Below are 15136 nucleotides of genomic sequence, written 5' to 3'. Positions count from 1 at the left end.
CTCTCTCATTAGCAGCAGCTTATGTAATCAGTGTCCCACAGGTATCCAGCACTTTCCCCGCCCCTGCCTGCCTGCCTGCTGCCTCCTGGAGGACCATATGGGAACGCTGACCTGATGAGCAGGCAGCTGGAGGTACTGAGGGTAATTAACGCTGACCAAAGGCCTCTCAGGCGGAGAGGGTGTGAGTGGGTCCTCAAAGACTGTGAAGGTCAGCTTTGAAAGGACTGCGCGAGCTCTCAAACAAACACACATTGTACTCATGCACCAGGTGTGCGCATCGGGGACATTTCTTGATTAAAGAGCAGGTTGAGCGAAGGCTGCAGCACATCAAAAATATCCAGTCGTTTTTTTTTGTTGTTTTTTTTTTGTACAGGAACAATTTCGAGAGCACGAAATTTCAACGAATCTGTGTCCCAGCGTCCATTTGCTCTATGGAACTACCTTCTGAGAGCCTCCTAAAGCTTGTTGAGACAGTGACAACCCCTGGTCCCCCTGCCTAGCGCTGTCACATTGCTTTTATTACAATGAAATCCACAGCGCCCTGGCTGGACAATGCATGAATGTTTAAATTGCTCAGAGTGTCCATTGGCATTACCATCAAGTGGCACATCTAAAGCAAGGAAGGCAAAGTGCTCTATGGTTCCTCATTCACATTGTAATTCATTGACATTCCTCTTCAGTGCACCTCTGCATCAGCCTGTGTAGTACAGGTCTGCTCGCCTTGTTTGTTTCACATCATTAACTACAGTTGATGTGCAAAAAATAAAATAGAAATGACTGGTTTAATGTAAGAACTAAGCCTCTGTACCTCCTAATAACTCCCTTTAAAATTTGGCTCCAGTAACTTGGGCTGTGCACACGTCCATAATTTTCTGTTGTCACATTATTATGGATTGGGCCCACAGCTAGCACAATATGCAACCTATAAGTTTTAACGCTTGCGTCATTAAGCCCCATGGAGTGGAATACGCCTGATGATCGCAGTTCATTAAAGATGCACTGTGCGAGACAGACTGAGAACATGTCCTCCACTGCGGGGGGCCCAGGAGACACAGCCAGCACGGCTCTGCCCAAGACAACACAGCACAGTGCAGACAGAACAGGATGGGCACAGGCTAAATATAACAGTCTCACTTTTATCACCTTGGCCACATATGAGGCGGTTTGTCTGCCTTAGCACGACAACAGACTCCTGCACACCTTTAAACACAATAGACTGTCGCTCTGTTGTTATGTACAGTTTTATTTACAACTGAAAAACTCAGCAATGAAATCAACTTATGCACATCGTTCTATCTGTTTGGTATAATGCATAAATTGTGTATGTACTATTGATTGCCATATATACATTAATGGCTTGCTCCATCAACATGACAACATTGACATAATTTCTAAATGGTAGCACATTGTTTAAGTTTTACTATGTATAAACATTATGTTCTGTTACACTGTACATTAATTAACAGTCCAGAAGGCAGATATTTAAATATCAATATTTACATTCATGCATCCATCATTTCTCTCATATAGGTACATGGTGGGGTATACTGTTAGCTAATAATCTGTGTGCATGTTTAGATGCAAGCATGTGTTTTTCCAAATTTTCCACAGTTTCGTAGCCAATATCTATACTTTACTGACAGCCACAGAGTACAGCCCACTCTCGCAGAGTACACTCATCAGCATGCACACTCACAGACAGACGCACGCACATACACTCGCACACGCACGCACACATACACACGCAGACACACGCAGATTTAATTTTAAAATATTAAAAAAAAAGAAAAAAAAGAAGAAGAAGCAGAGCAGAGTTGAGTGATGCTCCAGTTCAGCTCAGTTGTGTTTTTCCAGCGGGGACGTGGAGGATGCCTGTGACAGCACTGAGTCACACACATCCCTGCTGAGGCCATCCTCTGTGCAACCTGATCTCTGGCTATTGGCTAAGTCTCCTGTCTCTCACCAGTCACAAGGTCAGCCCTGGGCTCATGTCCCCTGTTTCTATAGCGATGGGCTAAGCCCTTCTTGACAGATAGAAAAATGAAGATTGTCTCACCCAAACAAAACACAACTGAAGGCATCCAGCTGACCTGGAGACAGCAAGATTTAACAAAATGACTTGAGATGGCAGGTCTAAATTTTGGGGGGGATTGACGAATCTCAAATGGGAGCTGACAAATGATGCAGCACAGAACTAATGTTTGGAAAACACACATTCACGTAGCACATCATACAGACCCATGACTCTTCATCTGAGGGTCTCAGGAAAACAGAGAAAAGCGGATCAAACTCCCAGAGACAAAGCAACTGATAGCAAAAAACTCTTTGCAGAGCAAGCGTGTTTTCTGCACCAGTGTCTCAACAAACTGACAGCAGGCTTAAAGCATCGGAGCATCACAAATGAATTATATGCTTTATAAATTATTCACTTAAAAAAACAGAGCTATCAAGAAGTAAGATGAATTCATCAAGATGTTCAGGATTTGTAAAGATGTGAGTAACTTACAAGACAGTTTTTTTTTCTCTTCTGAGTAGAAAAATAAATTCAAAGGTAGATAAATAAATAAATAGAGCAAATAAAATCGATGGATGACTTAAGTATATTACATTGAACTCCTCGGTGGCATGTTTGGCATGGTCACAACAACCAGAACGTCCCATGTCAATGTCGCTGCTCCTCTTTTTTCCTTTTTTTTCCTCCCCCATGGATTTCTTTAAATTGCATAGTCAGATGAATCCACGTGTCAGAGCCAGGACCGACAGTAACATCATGCCTCTTGCAGAGCGTCTGTCTCAAAAAAAAAAAAAAAAAGAGAGAATGGAGAACAAAAGATAGACAGTGCGTGGATTTGGAATATAAAAAACGTTGCATTCTCTGTAAAAACTGCATGCACTTTATTTATTGTGTGTGATGGGGCTTGTCCTGTCCGGCCGCCCGTGGGACTGCAGGGCTGCTGTATTGTCTGTTGTTCCATTGCAGATGTCAACAGTGTGTGAGGCCTGGATCTGCAGCAGACTGGCAGACAGTCCCTCTCCAGCCAGCAGCCAACCAGCCTGTCAGCAACACTTGCTGTTACTAAGAGCATAATGTTCAGCCTGCTGTGCCACTTTCAACACCATAGGGGGTTTGTGGGTTTTTCTCTCTTGTCCTTTCTGCCTTGATTTTTTTTCCCCCCTTCCATCTTTTACAGCTCCCCGTGAAGCTGAATGGTGTCTTCTGTCCGAGCAACATGCCAAGCAAAGAGGGAAGGTTTACCTATTCGAAAACCTCGGGTAAGACCCAGTTCCGTTCTGGGCGAGAAAGGGATTGTGGTACTTCGAGGAGGGGAAAGGTGAGAGACGGTAATTGCGATGTCACTTCCTGCGTCTACCAGGAGACAGTCTATACCACAGTGTTGTTCGTGCCCATGGCCTTCTTGTTACGGATGCTCATGGCATACTCCCCGCGACTCGTCCCGTTCTCCTCCTTCCGTAGTGGTTTCCTGCGAACAAACATTTTGATAAAGTGAGGACAAATTCCTTACAAATACAAAAGAGATGTGACGCTGGCTACACGGCGCGTCATTAAACAGAGTTTCTAGACAGTTAACCTTTAGGCTGATTTGATTTCTCCGCCTGCTCCGGGTGGATACTCTGGTCTCAGCGATCCTTTCTAATAAGCCCAATGTTCAAAGGTCACTTTTGCGAGGAGACAGGAGGCATAGATGCATTGCAACGCAGGGGATGAGGCAATTACCTGCTCTGACTGGTAGATGCAATCTTCCGTCTAAGTAATGAGCATGTGTGTGGCTGTCAAAACAACTTGCGAATAGCATCGATACGTAACGATACGAAATTCCCAGTCAACACTGGTTGCGCTGTAACACTCGTTTCTGCGGTGCAAAATAAAGCTGCAACACATGATCCCCGTGCTGCTGCTGCTGCTGCTGCTGGCCTGTGAAGAGCAGTATCATTCAATACAGCCCTTTTCATGCACTCCTCGGTGCCTTTGTGGTTATTATATTTGTCCAGTGTACTGTGGCTTCTGCACCGACCCCCTCAGCTGCTCTCCCCTGCTCGGGCTTATGTAACTCAGAGACAGATCTGAATACAGTTAGTACAGTCATTGTCCCGCTCAACACTGTACACTGCCTTCACTGCCACAGAGGACCCTTGAGCGACATCTTAGCTCGGTGTCGCCTCTCCTCTGAAAGCCCTGGCTGGCCAGTCCAACTTTGACGAACAGTCATTCCCAGTCCAGTCCAGCACGAGTCTTTTTCCCTTCCCGCGCGTCGCGCAGGGAGAGGGAATCCTTGCAGGGTGAAATGAGCTCACACATGATATAATGCAGTCCGATGCAACGGCGCTGCAAGAAAAGCTACGTTTGTCAAGTTTAGTCGGGTGTGTGTTTTTGTCGAGACTGAGTCAGAGAGGGGGTAAAAATAAAAATAAGTAATCTCTCTCTTAAATGAAAGTTGAATTAATCAATGTTAAAAGCCAATGTTGCTCAGTATGATACACTCAAGGGTTTTGCTGCAACATTTTCTGGATGAAGTAAACTAATATTAGCTAATTTAGCTGTGTAACTGAATTTGCTGAGTTAAACATTTTAAAATTACTTTGAAAACACTGTTAGAGCACAATCAAGTCTATAGTTATTGAGCTAGAAGACAGTCTTAAGTCTTTGGTTGGTGATTTTGGATACACGGGGTGGTAATGACCGAGCAACATATTTTAAATTTCCTAGAAATTCCAACAATAATTACATCCAAATGTATCTTAAATTAACCCCAATATAATTGTATAATAATATTCTGCTATTTTCCAACAAGCAGTTAATGATCTGCTGGAAATTTCTTTAACACAATTCAAAAAACACGTCCAACTAGTTTCTGTCCAACTTCGACTCAGCAGCACAACAAACTGAAGCGAGACGTTGTAGCTTAACATCATTAATAAGCCTCAGTAGGCTGTTAACTTTTAAAATGGGAACATTAGTAACTTGATTCTTGATTATGTAGTTTTGTTTATGGTAGACATTTGTTTACTTATTATGTCACTGTTAAACTTTTATATTTAGAATATATGACATTTATCAGCACTAACAAGAAACTTGTTAATAGTTTATAGAAGGCTTAATAATGTTAATGACAGATTGATGGGTTTCTTATAATTATTTATAATAGCAAAAAAACACGGTCAACTGTTGGTAGTATGTATACAGTATATTAATTCTGTTATTATGTCCATGTCCAAGACCTTGTTTTTTGGCACCTTTGACCTGATCTTAGAAAAAAATAAACAAATAAAATACATCATGCATTCATACACTGCGGGCTTGAAAACTGTAGCATTTATTATGTGGCTAACACACTGAATTATAATTCATAGCACCATGTCTATTTCCACAGACATTTTCTAAATTGTAATCAATCTGAGACGGTACAATAACAACATTGGACATTTCTCTAGAAATTGCATGATTGACATAAATATTGGTTGCCTTTCAATTAGGATGCCCACTTCTCTTGCACATGCTCATTTCCCCTTCGCTGTCACCTCAATTTGTCAGCTGTCGTTGTTGTTGCCACCATTCACCAAAGCCAATTTGATTTCACCACACCTGTTAAACAACCATCTTGTTTGCTGTTGGGTTATAAAAAAAATAAAATAAAAAAAAAACGTTCCTGTCTCTGGCTGTTTTTCAGCTGTCATTTGAGCGCTGTGAACCACCTCCGCCCCTCCACCTCCTGTGCTCATCAGAGCTCCTCAGAAGCCCTGCTGAGCATAACTCCATCCAGGTTTTCATTTGAAGTTACTCCAGGAAAACTTTCATCCGTCACTAAAGTCACGCTCAGGATCTTTAACAGTCTTTAAAGGGGCTTCGACTCGACGGAAAAAAAAAAATCTCAATGGGGTCTAAATGGTAAACACTCACAGTGTGGCTCCTCACTTTACTCTGCAGAAAGCAATTTCAGTCTGTCTGTCTGTCCGCCCACTCACAGACTGCCATGAACTTATTCATAATAACTTTGGTGATACTATAAACATTTCAATCTGTCCAAACACCTACAGACAGAATGATATTCCCATCAACCTTGGCTGCACTGGTGTGGATGGGCAGAGCTGTAGCATGCTCACACACTGAATTGAGATCGATATCATGGTAAACATTAGCATCAGAGTTAACATCATCACTGTGAGTAGCTATGTTAGCATGTTGATGCTGATCTCAAAGCACCGCTGTGTACAGCCTCAGCACTATAGGTTGACTTGTTTTTGTCCTCTGAGGAGCATCGCCAAAACAAGAACATTTTTAAACTCAGAATGGTGCTGAAATGCTGATACAAGCTTTTACAACAAGCCACTTAGTTTATTGCAACTCTCTTTGCACTGATCTCCTTGTATGGCCTTTTAGAAAATTCAGAATGTGCTGCGGCCAGGATTTTGACCAGTAAAAAAAAAAAACAGGCATCACTTTCACCTCAGTGTCTGCTGGCATCACTGCACTGCCAATATATTTCTAAGACTGGACTTAACGTTAGAAAACACACATCCTTGACACACCAGCTAACCCACATTGTTAACCTTTGTGATGAATGCTTATTCTTCTAGTTTCCCATCTCCTTATATCTATACTTCTGTAATATTTGTTGTCTCTTCATTCTAATGTTTTCATTTTTGTTACTAACTGTCCTGTCCTCCTCCAGTTTACCAGGGTAATAATAATAATAATAATAATAATAATAATAATAATAATAATAATAATAATAATAATAATAATAATAATAATAATATGCCAGTATTTTCGGTGTCATCTAGCGAGGGCAGAATCGTTAAATGGACTAGTCGACTAATCAAGAATCCCTTCCCTTCACAAATCCCTTCTGGCCACCTGTATCTTTTACTGCACAATTCGTTTTTTAAAGTCGTTTTACTTCTCTGCAAAGCCTTACATAATCTAGCACCTCCATATATCAACAACTGCCTCTCATTTTCTGTCCCAATGAGAACTCTCAGATCTTCTGCTGTTTTTTTCTAGAAGTTCCCAAAGTGTCCCAAAAGACACCTCATAAGGCTGCAGTCTGTTTTTATAGCCCTAAACTGTAGAACACCCTCCCCTTGATATTAGATCAGCAAACTCACTCAAAGTTTTAAAAAAAGAAATTAAAGAACTTTCTTTACCAGGTGCAGTGGAGCATCAGCTCGTAATGCTCTCAGATTGTTACTCTGTGTGTGTGTGTGTGTTTGTGTGTGTGTGTCATTGGCAATATGTGTCTCTAGTTTTAAGGCAATTTTGAATTTGAGTAACAGGTGCAATATGTAGGAGTTAGACACTTGTTAAATTGATATTGTACATAAATAGGGGAGTCTTAGTGTTTACACAGCAAGCACAAGAGTTTTTAACTTTTAACAGCAGGGGCTAGCTGGTTAGCATGTTAACTTCAGTAGATATCTCTTTATATGTTTTGTTTATCATTGCTATCATTATTATTGCAACTTTTTCTTCATAGTAATTGCTTACTTTCATCAGATCTTTTCTGGTTAAACACTTTAGGCTGCATGCAACGCAAATAAACTTTTGACCGCAGTTTAACACTGATGATTTATGTTTCTTTGCCATTTCATAGTCCCGATTTGATCTTGATATTCGTGTTATTATTTTGGAGCATTAAGTATGAGCTAGATCACTGTGAATAACTGCATCAGGGTTGTTGATGTGAGTCAATGGCTCTCGAGGAAAGTTGTAAACAGAGTGTGAGACGGTGACTAAGACTTCCTGTGGGACTCTGTCAGCTGGGAGGGGTCGTATGTCTGAGGACACCGGGGATACATGCTGGCTATGTAGGACAGATGCTGCTTGCTGCGTCCCTGTGGGACCTGGGGAAAGCCTCAAAAAGGAAACTGTCCAGCCTCGGGGTGGAAACACATTCTGCTGCGGGGGAGAATATTGGCTGATTGGCTGCAGCTAGGGGAGCTGGGATATACCAAAGTTTTCTCTGAGGGACAGATGGCATTGTTTACAGCCAGTCCGGGAATTCTTCGACTTGGAACAGAGCGTCAGCGGGGTCGATATTCGTTTAACGTTGTGCTGCGTCCTTGACGCTCGCTAATGATTTTCGTTTTGAATATTTTTTGGCAGGTCAGTATTTCATCTGTCATGCTGTAAAATGCGGTTCCACACTGGTGATCTATGGCCTGCTGGAAGGTGCTTGGACCCGGTTTATTTCTCCCAGGATGTAATCTCTGCTCAGACTGACCATGTCGCTCTGGGCCACCACATGGGGCAGAGCACTGGGGCCTCAAACCGACCTCTACCCGGGCCTTCAATAATAGATGCCATGCTGTTGACACATGGCAGGTGGCAACACAACACTTCACAGGTTAGATGAATATTTCATATCAAAGCTGTGCAATCACAGCACACTTTCCTGTTTGAAGTTTGGGGAATGGATCATGGCAAAATTGGGACATGTGTTGAGCTGTTTACAATTACTCCAGCCATCTGGAAATTAGAGTAACATGCTATGGTTCAAAGAAAAAGCATTAAAAAACAGACTGTGAAAATCTGTCCCCATTTTTGACATAGCTGGTATTGTCAATTTCATAATAAAACACGAGATTAATAATGCATTAGTTAATATTAGATTTCAAAAACCATTTTGCCTGACAAGTATTCTCCTCTTAATGTAGTATTTTGGATATACTGTGTTGCCCTTGGACGGGACCAGCTGTGAAGTATTATCTGTCTTTGGACAAGCCTCCCCGAGCGGTAAGTGATTGGGAAAAGCGTCTAGCTTCATTAGTCACTTGGTTTGAGTTTTGTTTGTTTTGGCTTCTTGGATGGCTGACAGCCTGGACTGCAGCATCATGTCTTTTGCCTCAAATGGCACAGCAACACTGAAACGCAGCGTGTGTCTGAATCCTCTTCTCTATGCTTGCATACACCAGCCTCCCTGGTGTTGTGGATGCTGAATAGAATTGTATGGAAGTGCTTTTTTCCTCTCCAGCCCCTTTGCTTCTGACAGATGACTGGCAGACAAAGATTATAAAAAATAACAAAAGGCCAGGAGGGCTGGGACCTGCAGAGCTAGCTCCTCTGCTGTCTGTGGTGCTCAGGCCTTGGCCCTTGGCCAGCTGATTTTCATTGGGAAAGCCCGGAGCACTGAGGGGCTGGAAGGGCTATATATATAACTGGCTGTGTTTCTCTCACTGACAAACCCTCTCTCACATTGTTATTGACTAAGACGCTCAATTACTGCCTTTGCTTGCTTTGGTAGACAACATCATTTCTGTCCTTTTTTAACTGTGTTGTTTCCTCTCCCTTCCTCTCAGGAACGATGGATGATTAGAGCATCCGTGACAAATGTTAAAGGAATCACATTTTTCCCTGGACCGCTCTCCTATTGGACGGTGACTAATGAATGTCTAATGAAGCCAGTCTGGCTGGACCTGAGTATTTTTCCCTTCTCATTCAGAGTGGAGGGCAGATTGGCCATGGCACAAAGTCTGCAGTCTAGAGCCCACAGAGCTTCAGGACACGACCCGCTTGCATGTATAAAAGATGTGGCCTGCGACTGAATGACTGCGCAAATTAATTCATAAATAATGACTTGGGTTTGGGGCTAGAGCCCGTATTGCAACAACACTTTTCCTACCACTGCTGCATTAAAAAAGGTGCCCCTTGGCTACACAGGGGGCTGGAGAATTGCCATAATGAATTCCTGAGCCAACCACCCATTACTTCCGCTGCCTGACTTTGCCTATTTGTTGTTTAAAGAAAGGAGAAATAGAGTTCTGCGGCGGAGAGCCGTATCTGGCGTGCAGGCTTAATACAGCTCCGTAAAAATCATAAAGGTATGATAGTAAATCAAGTTAAATACACATAAATAAAATGCAGAAGTCGCTCCCCAATTTAGCACACGGGTCTGCGGCCACTCTGAGGGAGTCCCTGTTTACGCCACATTTTATGGAGAGTGTAAATATGCCAACATGATGTATCTGTGCATGTAAAGAGGTTGTGCGTGTTTATGGATGGGTGCACATAAGTGTCCCCTGCATGCCTCTCTCGCTTTTGCACGACGCGGATGTGTGTGCGAGTGTTTGTTAAATGTCTGCGAACATTAACGTGGATGTCGGCGTGCATGTGTGACACCGGGCTGCCTGAATGTCACACAGAGAATTGGGTCTGGGTTGTGCTGCGGGCTAAAACCTCACGCAGCCTCGTCTCTAATAAGCCAAATGGGAGAAAACAGTTTCCCCGCTGCAACAGTGGGCGTCTTGGGATTCCTCCGCTCGCCTCTTGCTTCCACTTTCATGAACCCAGCTGCCATTCGAGGCAGCTTAAGACACTTATGCAAATGAAAATCAGCACAGTCTCATAGAGTCACATAGCTCAATTAGCTAATTCGGCACACGGGGTGTTTCTGGGTGAGTCAGTGTAGTGGATCTCCCTGGTTGACATTTACAGCCAATTCCATTACCTAACCTCTGACCTCAGCGCGACCCGGCAGGGTGATGACAGGGTCATCCCAGTCTCCTTCGTCACTCCCACTCAAAGGCAGCAAAGATAATTCAGCCTCCACGTGAGTCAAATTCCACACGATATGCAGAGTATTCCAGCTGTGACAGTTCCTATTTCAATTCGTCATTACTCTGAGTAATTTCACTGACAGCAAGAACAGGACAGAAAAAAAGTGACACCCAACCTCTTGATGGCCTTGTAGCAGATGATGATGGCTGAGAGGAGGAAGACGACCGAGGCACAGCCCACTGTTCCAAGCACTATGATGTCCATCTCCATCCACCAGGGTGTCAACAAGGGCACCACAGTATTTTCCACTTAGAGAGGGAAAAAAAAAGGAGAAGCAGGGACAGAGGGAGATTGGGATGCAGAAGAAGAGAATGAATATAATACATCTGAGAAAATAAAATAAGTCAGAAAATCTAAAAAAAAAAAAAAAAAACATCAACTGTGCTGATCCCTGTTATCAGATCCTCTGTGATTGCATTACACAACACAACAACAGAGCGGCATGGAGTTGATTTTTTCCCCCCTGCTCTCTGAGTTGGGAAGTCGCTGTGTCCTCGCCTGTTCTGTAGGTCTTAGGTTCAACGTTCAAAGATATCCAAGCCGACACCATGAATCATTTAAGGTCCCGTCAGCCTTCCTTACACCAGCACTCTTGTCCACACCAATTACTGTTGCAGGAACCTCCTGCTCTTTCCACATTAGATCCGTGGAGTAAGACCACTCACCAGGAATGTTGAATAACATTATGCGCATCAGCAACTTCGTGTCTGTAATGCAGAACTTTGCCGCCTCTCTTTCTGCAGCATTTGATGCTCTCCCACCATCTATAAATCAGTTTAGTCATGTGCATATCTATCTATACGAACGCCGGTTTGTTCCAGTTTCATGCTCCTGTAGTGGATACACAATAACAAACTCGTAGCTCCTGCGCTCACAGTTAGTTTGTTATGAATGAGAGGAAGGGTTTACACCATAGCAACAAATACTCCTTAGTAATGCTGTGGACTATTTCTCCAGCACAGCACATTTCTACAGAGCGAATAAAAAAAGGCACGGCTCTCCCCGGTGCAGCACACCACATCATAAGTCACTATGAATTTAAAAGCTCCTCTCAGCCAAACTTCCATTTTAATCCTGCGTTTTGTCAACGGCTGTGGGATTTAATTCAGTCAGTGGTAAGGATCTACTTCATTGTGATAAAGCACACTCCTTTGAGGGACTTCGGAAAACCATTTTTAGCACACGCAGCCTAACTTAACTGCCAATTTTTCCCCAATTTTTTTTTCTTTTTTTTTTTTCCTTTTGGAGACTTTCACAAGATAGAGACGGTCTCAGACATTGTCCCAGTTTTGCACGTTAGCCATGCATATTCATTGCATTTTTAAAGACTTCAGTTTAAAGCAAAATTTTTAGCTCTAACCGTTCTGCAAATTGGGCTACTGGGGGGATATCAAGATAATTATGCGCGTGTATAGATTAAATTGAGAACTGAAGAATTATTCATGGCGTCTCCACCCTCTGCAAACATTTGTGTGTAAAGCTGAAATGGAATAAAAATTGGCCTGCTTATCATATTTATCGTGACATACAGCTGTGTACGGAGGCATCGAACACTGGAGATGCAGCGTTCCACTCGTGCGTCGGCAGCAATTGGGCATTCAACCCCCACCCCCCACCTTCACAGTCAGATGGTCCTGACAGCATTTATGCAGTGACCAACATTCACAGAAGGGTCTATAACTCTCGATGCATAGGTGGCTCATATGGTGAGTCATGGGGGTTGGGGGTGGGGGGTGGGGGGGGGATAGAGGTCCATTTAAATGGACCAGACAGAGAAAAATCACTGGAACTGATTGATTAAAACCTTTACACTGCTGTCTGTTGAGACTTTAATGATTAAGTGCTCCTCCCTACTCATAATATTAAAGGCTCAGGGTGAGTGATGTTAAAGAGTCACGGTAATAGCTCAGAATGGCTGCATCATCAGCAACGCCTGTCCCATATTTCAGCGCACTGTTCATTAAGGTGCTTGAGACTACATACAAATCATATCAAGTTTCAGCCAGCAGGCCGGTGAAATATGCTCGCCTATCTGCCAGTGGATTCATCTCTAAAAGAGGGAGAAGCGCCTCAACAGGCAGCAGCTCCACACAGGTACATGTCCTTGTTGTATACAAGCTCCAAACACGAACCACACACACACACACACACACACACACACACACACACAGACCCCCTTATAGCCGCCAGCTCAACTTCAAATGAAGCTGGAACTACTGGGATGGTTCATTAGCCCCTTATCTCTATCAAATTAAAGCTAATTTAATTAACTCATCTGTGTTTTAATCAGGGGTCCTCCGGGGGAAACCCTACCACTGAACCACTGAGCTTGGCAGCCCAGCAGGCATGGATTTCACAGGCAGCTGGGTACTCCCCAAGGTCAGACCCGGCATAAATTAGTCTTGTGTTCAGCTGTCAACATCCTGCTGGCTCCATCACACACACACACAGGTGCACGTGCAAAAACTGCGCCCATGCACGGGCACTCGCACAGCAATCTCAGGAGAGGAGCCGATGGTACATTTTTTTTTTCCTTTCGGATATAAAAGGAAACACTTCACGTCAAAACAGTTCCTTCAGACAAGCCAGTCGCTTGACACCTGCATCTGGCTAGGAGTGAGATCCAACTGTGGGGCGAGAGCAGACTGAGAGTGAGACAGGCAGACTTGGGAGGGAGACAGGTGTGAAACCTGGGACACTGTGCAGGGAGCCTTTACCTGTGGTGCCCAGTAGCCGTGGGGGAGGCGGTGGAGGCGGTGGGGGAGGAAGGGGGGGGTATCTTCGACAGTGGCATGCCAGCTGGCACTGTTCACTAACTTTCTCCGCCACAGTCCGTGAGCATGACCTCTGGAGTTCTCCCTTATGGTGCGGGAGAGAGAAAGAGGAGGGAGAGAGAGAGAGAGAGAGGCATTGAAATGACTGAGGCATCCGTCCTTCAGTGCATTACTCAGAAGTACCATCAGCACAACACTGTGCGGCACAAATGGAGATGCTCGAACACTCAGCAGCCTCTCAGTTCGCAGCACTGTGGATATCCTCTCAGCATTCTTTTCATACCACAGGCTCCAGCGTTGTTGTCACTGCTGGGGCTGCTGTGTATGTAGTACATGCAGAATAGTATCACGTCTATGGCTGCAGCCCGCTCCCTGTAAGAAACCACCCACCAACAGAGTGGGCAGCAGGCTGCCCCGAGGAGTGTGCGTGGGTGGACTTGGAAACTCAAGCAGATCACATTACACATGAACCCTGGCAACACTGTGTGCGTGTGAACAACAGCTCACCACTATCTGTAGGCAGCAGCAGGGGGCAGAGGTTAGAATACTCATCACTAACATATGCCTGCTGCAGGGATCCTGGTGGGATAACTGAATATTGTTATCATAAAAACACAGTTGGCTACTCCATGTTCCCACTACAAGGGAGCTGAGTGTCTGTGCGTGTACGTGCGTGCGTGCCTGTATGTGTGTGCATAGCTATTTTTTATTTATTTATTTATTTTCCCTCATGCCTTATAGTGGAAACTCTACACATGCATGCTACACACAGGTGTTGCCCCGGACTGGTGACCCCAGCATGCTGTGGAAACACACATGCAATATTAATTCCAGCCTAATGCACAAGTTGCATGAAAACATCAACAACAACAACAAAACAACAACAACAAAATAAAAACACAATCGGTTGCACAGAGTCTATCCTAAAATCAAACTCCAGCGACATTAGTGCAGACCTCTTCTCATGCGTAAATTGACAAGTGGCGCGCCTGATCATGCTGCTTACCTGGCATGAGAGTAAAAACAGTGAGAGGAGGCAGTGACCGAAGAAAAAAGGCCAACAACTTAAAGTAAATGGCATGAGCTCTTGGACCAGCATTCCTCTTGCGCTGTTCTCGAAGACACTAGGCAGCGTTTCCAACAGATGAATGCAGTATACATAGGCTTGAACAGTTTGGGAAATAACCATCCACCCCGTCCAGTTCAGCGGCGGTATCTGTGACAAGCGTCTCCAGAAATAGTTTATGCCACAATCATTTTCCTCTTGAGATCCCGTTGTCGAGAGCATAGGACAGGCGAGCCGGCGGGAACGAGTAGCAAGAACCTCGATTAATTCACATCTCGAAAGTAGTTTTTTCTTTTTTCTTTTTTGTTCTGGTCTTATTGGCACTCAGATAGCGACCCGAATCACGCCGCTACTCCGCGCAATGTGAGGGCGGTAGATGGCCCGTACCTTAACATCCCTCCTCGGCTGCAAGCATGAGTGCAAATGGGCCACTCAAGCCATCGAAGTTGAAGAAAAAAAAAAAAAAGAAAAAAAGAAAAAAGAAAAAAAGAAAAAAAAATACACACACAGACACGCGCGCGCACGCACACACGCGATCAGAGAGAGAGAGGGAGAGAGAGAGGAGGAGGAGGAGGAGAGAGAGAGAGATCCTCAGGAATATCGTGCGGCAGGATTCCTCGCAACCGGCTCACACATCTCCCTCAACTTATCTAGGCTGAGCAGTGTATGGGCGAGTCCGGAGGGCAGAGCCGAGGGTTAAACTGACGCGTCCCCCTCTGTGCC

The 15136-nt window shown here is 44.2% G+C and overlaps 1 protein-coding gene across 1 annotated transcript; it reads right to left on the bottom strand.

Moving 5' to 3' along the window:
- Positions 1-1309: 1309 nt before the first annotated feature.
- prima1 (proline rich membrane anchor 1) lies at positions 1310-14844 on the bottom strand. The gene is made up of 4 exons (XM_037071848.1): positions 14354-14844; positions 13291-13432; positions 10689-10821; positions 1310-3482 (listed from the first exon to the last, which is right to left on the bottom strand). The coding sequence occupies exons 1-4, from the start codon at positions 14633-14635 to the stop codon at positions 3383-3385; spliced, it is 657 nt and encodes a 218-aa protein (XP_036927743.1). The 5' UTR covers positions 14636-14844; the 3' UTR covers positions 1310-3382.
- Positions 14845-15136: the final 292 nt, after the last annotated feature.

The sequence above is a fragment of the Acanthopagrus latus genome, chromosome 16, assembly GCF_904848185.1.
Source record: "Acanthopagrus latus isolate v.2019 chromosome 16, fAcaLat1.1, whole genome shotgun sequence".
NCBI lineage: Eukaryota > Metazoa > Chordata > Actinopteri > Spariformes > Sparidae > Acanthopagrus > Acanthopagrus latus.
This window is presented reverse-complemented; position numbering and strand designations above follow the sequence as displayed.